Genomic DNA, 9,357 nt, shown 5'->3' on the forward strand with positions numbered 1-9,357 from the left:
CTGCTAAATTATGCTAATCCTATTGTTTTCTATTGTTTAATTAGCACTATTTACTACTGAGTAGTTATTACCAATACCTGTTTCAATATTATATTGTAAATAACTTTGAAAAATTATGGTAATAAAGCTAAATCATCATCATCATAATCATCATGCTTGTACTCTATAATCATTTATAATATAACTAGATTATTACGCGCGCTCTGATTGGCCAAAAACCAATGAACTATTTCCCCATGGGCTGCACGCTCGCGCACGCTGATCTCAACGGACGCTCGCCTTTTTCTAATTCTCTAAATTTTCAAGCCCGATGCCGTCAATAGCGCGCGCACGAGCGAGATGGGTGATATGACGCGCGCTCTGATTGGCTGAAATGCCTATGAACTATTTGCCCATGGGTCGCACGGTAGATTTTTGGTCATATTATAAATCAATTAGACGACAAAAAAGCGCTCGCCCATGGCGATATAGACGCACTTGAGAAAATATAAAGAACTCTTAACAAGCTAGAGTGTCACTCGGCTTCGCCTCGTGCCACTCTTTCGCTTGTTAATCGTTCTTTATATTTTCTCTCGTGCGTCTATATCGCCATGGGCGCGCGCTTTTATGTCGTCTAACTGATAAATATATAATAACAAACTGATATATACTCTTAAAACACTCATTAATAATTCATAAGCTTATGGTCCAATTGGAGCCACTATACACGTCACGTGCATGAACCTTTATACCCGATAAAGTCCTCTTCATTAGTATTCAAGTGATTTTATATAAACACACGTGTGTCTTTATATAAAGACCACTTGAATGCTATGAGGATGACTTCATCAGGGATGAAGTATGCATCCAAGTTTAGATGAAGACTTAGAGCCTCATCAAGGTCATAGTCAACCCTAAAAATCTTTGACTAACGTGCCTGTCTTTGCCTTGATACGCAATTGGTCCAATTGGAGCCACTATACACGTCACGTGCATGAACCTTTATACCCGATAAAGTCCTCTTCATTAGTATTCAAGTGATTTTATATAAAGACACATGTGATCTTTATATAAAGACCACTCGAATACTGATCAGGGATGAAGTATACATCCAAGTTTAGATGAAGACATAGAGCTTCATCAAGGCCATAGTCAACCCTAATGATCTTTGAATAACGTGCCTGTCTTTGCCTTGGCACGCAATATCCAACGTGTGGGAGCTTCTATTAAATCTGGTTGCGCATGCCCGTAACGTCAAATCTCTATCGAAGTATAAAAATCCATGTTCGTGACGTGTATGGTGGCTCCAGTTGAACCAAAATCTTATAAATTGTTCATGAGTGTTTTAAGCAGTTCAAAAAACTCGTAGATCGTGTTTTATCAGGTATAAAAGCACTCGGCTACGCCTCGTGCTTTTATACCTGATAAAACACTCCTACTCGTTTTTTAAACACTACATAATATGAAAATAAACAGATATAATGTGTAAATAATATTAAGACATATGCTATATATGAGCAGCCGAAATACCTTGCTGATATAAGCTGCCATACTAAGTTTCATTTATCTCTGTTGGGTCATTTGATGTTAGATAATTTTAAAATGGATAATGTTTTAAAATTCTATAAGTCTTAATGTATTTTGAAGTCAATCTTGCTAAAATATGTGGCTTTTGGTAAATAAGAATATTTGATTTATTTTTCAACCAATACGTTTTTGACTTTTTTGACTGAGATTACTGAGGTTCTTAGAAAGTTTTTATCGCAGACCACGTCATCACTACTCTAAAATTATACAAACTATACAAAGCATTGATTCCTTTTTACGTGCATTTGATTTAAGCTTATGTTTTTTGCAAATAATCTTTAAATTTGGCTCAGAAAATTTAGCTAACTAAGAAAATGCATGATAAATAATGCTGGAACTTTAAGGCCTAGAAATACACATACACTTGTATACCTAAATCCATTTGACTTTATTAATGAAAGCTTTTACTATGTATGATAAATCGTGAATCAACCGCTATAAAGTTGCTGATCAATATTTAGGAGTGCGACCTTGTGACCTTATTAGGATTGCGTCGTAAAAATAGCCAGTTTCCCAGAAAACCAGGAAAACAAGCGTTACGCTAATGCTTCGATTGAAATTGACGCTCTACTTGTTTGCTTAGACTTTTTTACTCGCTCAAAAGTTTATTTGATCAATTTAACCGATGAAAAAGGTGCTGAAAAGGACAAAATTCCATTTTAATTGATGTAAAGATTATGAACACAGCAAAACAGAACGCAAATGTGGTTATTTGAGTGTCATTTGTGTTCGCAAATATTACTCATCCGTCAAAAAGCAAAGAATGATTCCCTTAATCCTGTGATAACCCAATGCAATCAGATTTCGAGATTTCATTTGATTTTTGAAAATAATTACGAAATATTAGTGTTAACTAGTTAATCTTTTACAAAGTTTTTTATTATATGATTAAGTGACTCGATACCTCAGTCAATCAATCTATGACACGTGCTTTTTCAGTAGTATCATATAGCTTTCTCGACGCTAACTACACCGTATTATCAGTCTTCAATCTATCAAAATTCTACCTTCTTTCTCAATCTTTATCCTATCCACGTACATCAAAGTAAGTGAATTTATTGATCTTGTAATAGCTAGCATAATTGATCTTAAATTAATGTTGTGTTTTAACCTGTATTTCAGTTCGAACCAGTTTCTTAGTTTCTTAAGATCGTAACAATATCTACCGTCAATAAATCTACTCTAGTCACTGCAACTGCGTTCGAATGGTGTACTCTATGGTTATCTACTAAAGGCTATCTTCTATCAGTGGTTGTAGACTACATTTAGTTCGAATTTGGTACGTATAGCTGTGTTATTTACGACTGTACATTGCTGTATAACTTCTACTTCGCCGTACTTGATTTCGTTGGAATGATCGGAATGCTGTATGGTTCAAAGGAACATTGATAACCGCATGGTCAAAGGAATGATCGGAATTCAATAATCTGCCAATCCAATAATGGAAGAACTGCGACAACTGAAACGAGCTAGGAGCGCCGCCAAAGGGCTTATTACAAAAACACAAAATGAAATCAAAGAAATGCTACTCAGCGTCGACAATTTAGAATCCATAAAATTGAAAATTCCCGAACTGGATGACGCGATGGACAATTTTCGAACTGCTCACGAAACTTACCACGCCAATCTGTCTGACGAATGCGATATAGAAGAATCCCATGAATACTTCGAAGCAGAGATGACAAGAGTTTGCGATTTAAAACGAAGAATAGACTCTATAGCCACAGCATCAGAGTTGGAGAAGAAGTCATGCGATCCAAAGGTCGATGACGACAACGCCAGTGTCACGTCTCATCGCAGCTCACGTTCGTCAAGGTCAAATATCGCCGCACGAAAGGCAGCGTTGAAAGTTCAAGTGACGCTTCTTAAAAAACGACAAGCACTTCAAGAAGAAGAACTGCGTTTGAAACAGAAAATGGAACAATTGGAACTGGAAACAGAAATAGCAAAGGCCACCGCCGAAGAAAATGCCTACGAAGGTGAGAGCAGTTACGAGACAGTTTCCAATGAATCGAGCGGCGAAGAAACAGACGAGGACAGTACGGAAGAAAACGGAGATTTTAAAAGGCCTAAGACACCATTAACACCACCACCGATGCTCAACTTACCAGCCGACCTTAAAATATCAATCAACGAGAAGAAGACAGAGGACTTGAAGAAGGACATCAAGATAAAATCGGAAAACGAAGAAGCTATTCTTAGCGCGATGGCGGCCCAGAGAATGCAAGCTCAACAAATAGAGAGCCTACTGGTTCAGCAACAGCGACACACCCTTGCCTTGATGCTACCTCAGCCTGAGGTACCAACCTTTGACGGAAATCCGATAGAATATTGCAGCTTCGTCCGAGCCTTTGAGAATATCATCGAGTCCAAAACGGAGAGCGACAATGCAAGATTGTACTATCTTGTACAATATACAGCTGGAGACGTACAGGAGCTGATGCGGAGTTGCCTTTCAATGCCCCCCGCAGAAGGCTATCGCGAAGCCCGAAAACTTCTTAAGCAAAGATACGGCCAAAGCTACAAAATAGCAGCATCGTATGTTGGTAGACTAACCGAAGGCAACCCGATAAAGACCGAATCTGGCGAAGCACTGCGTAAGTTCTCAACCCTTCTCACGAGCTGCAGGAACACCCTAAGAGAGATTGGATTTTCGAGTAAAATAGAAAACCCGGACACGCTGAAGCGCATTGTGGACAAGCTGCCATACGGGTTACGCCTGAAGTGGCGCGACATCGCAGATAGGATCACCGAAAGGGACGGAAGAGAAATTACCATTGACGATGTAGCCGCATTCGTGGAGGATCGCGCGAGAATTGCAGCCCATCCAATATTCGGTGACATGTCAAACAACAGCAACCTGAATACAAACAAGCCAAGAAGTTACAACGAACGAAACACTAGGAGAACAATGTCGTTCGCAACTCAAGTCGACGCGAGAACATCTCCAAACAGCAATAACAAGAACAGCGAATGTCTCAATACTACGACGTCTCGGAGACTTCCAGAATGCCCGTCATGCAGCAATAATCACTGGCTTTCTCAGTGCTCCGTCTTCAGAGGAATGAGCTTAGAAGAAAGACACAAACTTGTTCGCAACAAGAGATTGTGTGACAACTGTCTTACCAATGGTCACGTAGCTAATTCTTGTTCAAAGGCAAGCTTTTGCAAGGTGGATGGATGCACACAAAAACATTCGACCTTTCTTCACCCAAAGTCGAGTACAGCTAAAGAATCCAAACAAGATGGCGAGGCAACAAGCAGTGATTCGAAACAAACCACCAACCAAAGTTCCTCCCAGGTTCGAAACGGCTATGTCAAGAGTCACCCAACAGTCCCGACCCGGAAGATAATAGCCTTGCCTATAGTTCCTGTGAAGGTCAAGGCAAGAGACTCCAACAAGGTAGTACAAACGTACGCGTTCCTGGATGGGGGATCAAATACCACCTTTTGCACAGAAAGACTCAAACACATGCTCAATGCCCAAGGAAAGGAAACCACTTTATCTATCACGACGATAGAGAAGGTCAACAGCAAAACTGAGACAACAGTTCTTGGCCTAGAGGTATCAGCCCTGGATGGTACTGGCCATCTAGAAATTCCTACCGTATTCTCCATTGCGAATCTTCCTGTCTCGACAGAAAGTATGGCTAGTCAAGTAGATGTAAACAGTTGGCAACACTTCAAAGGTCTTAGTATACCAAGCATCAATGCAGAGGTCGACTTACTGATTGGCAGCGACGTTCCCAGAGCCCTGCAACCGGAGGAAATCAGAGCAGGATTAGAAGGAGAACCATACGCAATGAAGACCATTCTAGGATGGGCGGTTGTCGGACCACTGAAAAATGGAGCCCACGAATTCCACATGTCGAACTTTGTTCAATCTGAAGCAAATCTCGAACATCAATTTAAGAGTTTCTGCAATATGGAGTTCAACGACTCACAATACGACAACAAGAGAACTATGTCAATGGAAGACAGGCGAGCTCTAAAGATCATGGAGGAAACTATTTGTCGTAAAGATGGGCATTACGAGTTGGCGCTGCCTTGGAAGAATGACGCGCCCTCTCTTGAAAACAACAGATGCCTTGCTATGCACCGTCTTCTGCTCCTGAAGAAACGACTCGGGAAGGACCCCAAGCTACACGAGATGTATTCAAGATTCATCGACAATCTGCTCGAGAAAGACTACGCCAGAAAGGTCACTGACTGTTACGTCGCCACGAATGTTACCTGGTATCTGCCTCACCACCCTGTGTTCCATCCAAAAAAACCCGACAAGGTCCGCGTCGTATATGACTGCTCAGCTAAGCATAAAGGCAAAGCATTGAACGATGAGCTTCTACAGGGGCCGGACCTTAACAACTCTCTGATTGGGGTGCTTACGAGATTCCGCGAGGAACCAATTGCCCTCATGTCAGACATTGAATCAATGTTCTATCAGGTACGAGTACCGGAAGGAGATCGTGACGCTCTACGATTTCTATGGTTTAAGGATGGAGATCTCGAAGGTGAAATAGAAGAGTTCCAGATGAATGTCCATCTGTTCGGAGGAACTTCATCGCCTAGTTGCGCAACGTTTGCTCTACGCAAGACAGCTGACGACTACTCAGGAGAATTCAGTACACAGGCAATCGAGACAGTTAAGAGAAATTTCTACGTCGACGATTGCCTCAAGTCTGTGGCTACCGAGAAAGCTGCAGTTCATCTCGCTAAAGAGCTGCGTGATCTATTGGCAAAGGGAGGCTTTCGTTTGACAAAGTGGATGTCAAACTCCGCTGCGGTTCTCTCGACAATCCCAGAACAGGAAAGAGCGCCTTCTACGAAGACTCTGGACTTCGATTCTACATGCATTGAGAGAGCTCTTGGCGTTCAGTGGAAAGTCTCATCCGACACCTTTGGATTCGCTATCGTTATCAAGGACAGACCCGCCACCAGACGAGGTATACTTTCGGTAGTCAGTTCGATTTACGACCCGCTGGGATTCGTTGCTCCATATACGCTACCGGCTAAGCTGCTGCTCCAAGACCTGTGCCGCCAAAGACTAGGGTGGGATGATCCTATGACAGAGGCAGACCTTCAACGCTGGCAGAGCTGGTTGCAAGATTTACCACATCTGGAAAGCTTAGCTATCCGTCGTTGCTTCAAACCAGACGGATTCGGTGAAGTCTCATCAAGCCAATTGCACCACTTCTCTGACGCTTCTCAACTAGGCTATGGAGCAGTAACATACCTCAGACTAGTCAATCGAGAAGGGAGAATTCACTGTTCTTTCGTCAATGGCAAGTCGAGGCTAGCACCCCTCAAACCAGTTACCATACCGAGGTTGGAGTTGTCTGCGGCTGTTCTCTCCACTAGACTCGATCAGATGTCTCTCAAAGAGCTTTCCATCCCAGTGCTAGAAGATTCGAGATTTTGGACCGACAGCACATGCGTACTTGCATACATCGAGAATGAGGACAAACGATTCCATACGTTTGTAGCAAACAGAGTGACTGCAATACGCGAGAAGTCAACAAGGACTCAATGGTCGTATGTCGACACAAGGTCCAACCCTGCAGACGATGCGTCAAGAGGTTTGTCGCCTAAAGCGGCCTTAGGAGATAACCGCTGGCTGAATGGTCCAGGCTTCCTTTGGAATTCAGAAGAGAACTGGCCTCGACGTCCTGCTGTGAAACTGGAAGATAACGACCCAGAAGTGAAGAGGGAAGCAGTAGTCAACGTTATCTCCACAGCGGAAATGAACGGGGATATGGTAAAGCGCTTCGAACGGTTCTCCAGTTGGACCCGCCTGCGCAAGTCCGTTGCCTGGATGTTGCGGTTGAAGTCAAATCTCCGTAACCTGTGCCGCAAGCGTCGGGCTCAAGAGACTGTCAACACTTCGAACAAGCTGGATCCGATAACAGTGGACGAGATGAATGCGGCAGAAAGGGAAATCCTCAAGTTAGTGCAGAAGTCGGCCTTTCCCGAAGAGGTTGTCGCTCTATCTTCACGTAATTCCACAGTGTTGCAGTCAAGTTCTATCTACAACCTCAGTCCTCAGCTGATTGATGGCCTGATATGTGTAGGAGGTCGTCTGGCGAACGCACCGATAGACGAAGATCACAAGCACCAAATTATTCTCCCTAGCAAGCAGCATGTCACCGAGCTGTTGATTAGACACCACCACGTTACTAATGGTCACTGTGGCGCAGAGCATGTTTTATCTCATCTAAGACAAAGATACTGGATTGTCAAGGCCCGAGCAGCGGTGCGCCGTGCCATCGGTACATGCTTCTTTTGCAGAAAGAATCACGGCAAACCACAGCAGCAAAAAATGGCGGACCTGCCAAGAGACCGCGTGACTCCGGATAATCCACCGTTCACATCCGTCGGGATTGACTTCTTTGGACCGTTCTTGGTACGTCGTGGAAGAACAACAGTAAAGAGATACGGCGTGATCTTCACTTGTCTTACCGTACGAGCTGTTCATATAGAAATTTCACACAGCCTAGATACAGATTCCTTTATAAACACGCTAAGGCGATTTATCGCAAGAAGAGGCCCACCTAAAGAAATTAGGACGGATAATGGGACGAACTTCGTCGGGGGCGAAAGGGAACTTCGCGAATCGATCCAATCAATGAATCAGCAAGCCATCCACGACGCGCTTCTAGCAAAGAATGTAAAGTGGACATTCAATCCACCTTCAGGCTCGCACCATGGCGGTGTGTGGGAGCGATGTATCAGATCGACCAGGAAGATTCTCCAAGGACTTTTAAAACAACAAACCATCTGCGACGAAACGTTATCCACCCTGATGTGCGAAGTAGAAATGATCATGAACAGCCGCCCACTTACAAAGGTTTCTGAAGACCCGCGAGACCTTGAAGCTCTGACTCCCAACCATCTGCTACTGCTACGTCCAGGTTCGACCATTCCCCCAGGTATTTTTGCAAAGGAAGACGTCTACAGTCGGCGAAGGTGGCGACAGGTGCAGTACCTAGCCGACGTTTTTTGGAGGAGGTGGGTGAAAGAGTACCTGCCCAGTCTACAAGCCCGCCAAAAGTGGATCAAAAAGCAACGGAATCTGCAACCCAACGACGTCGTGATGATCGTTGATGATACCACACAGCGATTTTCATGGCCACTAGGCAGAGTACTAGAAGTTTACCAGAATAGTGTGGATGGCTTAGTACGGTCCGCTAAAATAAGGACGAAGACATCGACGCTTGTACGTCCAGTCAGTAAGATTGTACTTCTGGAGGAAGCAGATGTTGCAGCCTAAACAAAGGACTCTACGATATACTATTGTGCAATGCACGAGGGACACTAACTTTGAACTCTTAGTTTATTACATACCATTTACGATTATTATTGTTACCGTTCAGTTTTCTTGTCCTCCGGCCTTTATCCTTATAGTTTATTGTAAAGGCAGTACTTAGCGCCTTTAAGGGGCCGGAATGTTAACTAGTTAATCTTTTACAAAGTTTTTTATTATATGATTAAGTGACTCGATACCTCAGTCAATCAATCTATGACACGTGCTTTTTCAGTAGTATCATATAGCTTTCTCGACGCTAACTACACCGTATTATCAGTCTTCAATCTATCAAAATTCTACCTTCTTTCTCAATCTTTATCCTATCCACGTACATCAAAGTAAGTGAATTTATTGATCTTGTAATAGCTAGCATAATTGATCTTAAATTAATGTTGTGTTTTAACCTGTATTTCAGTTCGAACCAGTTTCTTAGTTTCTTAAGATCGTAACAATATCTACCGTCAATAAATCTACTCTAGTCACTGCAA

General features: G+C 42.9%; 1 protein-coding gene across 2 annotated transcripts; it reads left to right on the plus strand.

Annotated features, from left to right (window-relative positions):
- Window positions 1-2,419: 2,419 nt before the first annotated feature.
- Window positions 2,420-9,357, plus strand: LOC148913634 (uncharacterized). Of its 2 annotated transcripts, none has more exons than XR_016120520.1 (2): window positions 2,420-9,207; window positions 9,285-9,357. XR_016120520.1 is itself a non-coding variant. In XM_089034421.1 (2 exons), the coding sequence occupies exon 2, from the start codon at window positions 3,008-3,010 to the stop codon at window positions 8,831-8,833; it is 5,826 nt and encodes a 1,941-aa protein (XP_088890547.1). In that variant the 5' UTR covers window positions 2,420-2,611; window positions 2,689-3,007; the 3' UTR covers window positions 8,834-9,357. The 2 variants fall into 2 exon arrangements, 1 of the variants encoding a protein (XP_088890547.1); XM_089034421.1 differs by having other exon boundaries at window positions 2,420-2,611; window positions 2,689-9,357.

Source organism: Actinia tenebrosa, unplaced genomic scaffold (genome assembly GCF_029948245.1).
Source record: "Actinia tenebrosa isolate PJP-AT-01 unplaced genomic scaffold, QUT_ActTen_1.0 PGA_scaffold0__85_contigs__length_37466705, whole genome shotgun sequence".
Lineage (NCBI taxonomy): Eukaryota > Metazoa > Cnidaria > Anthozoa > Actiniaria > Actiniidae > Actinia > Actinia tenebrosa.

What these genes read in the sequence shown, in the direction of transcription:
- LOC148913634 (XM_089034421.1), top strand. Translation starts at nt 3,008, where the DNA reads ATGGAAGAACTGCGACAACTGAAACGAGCTAGGAGCGCCGCCAAAGGG.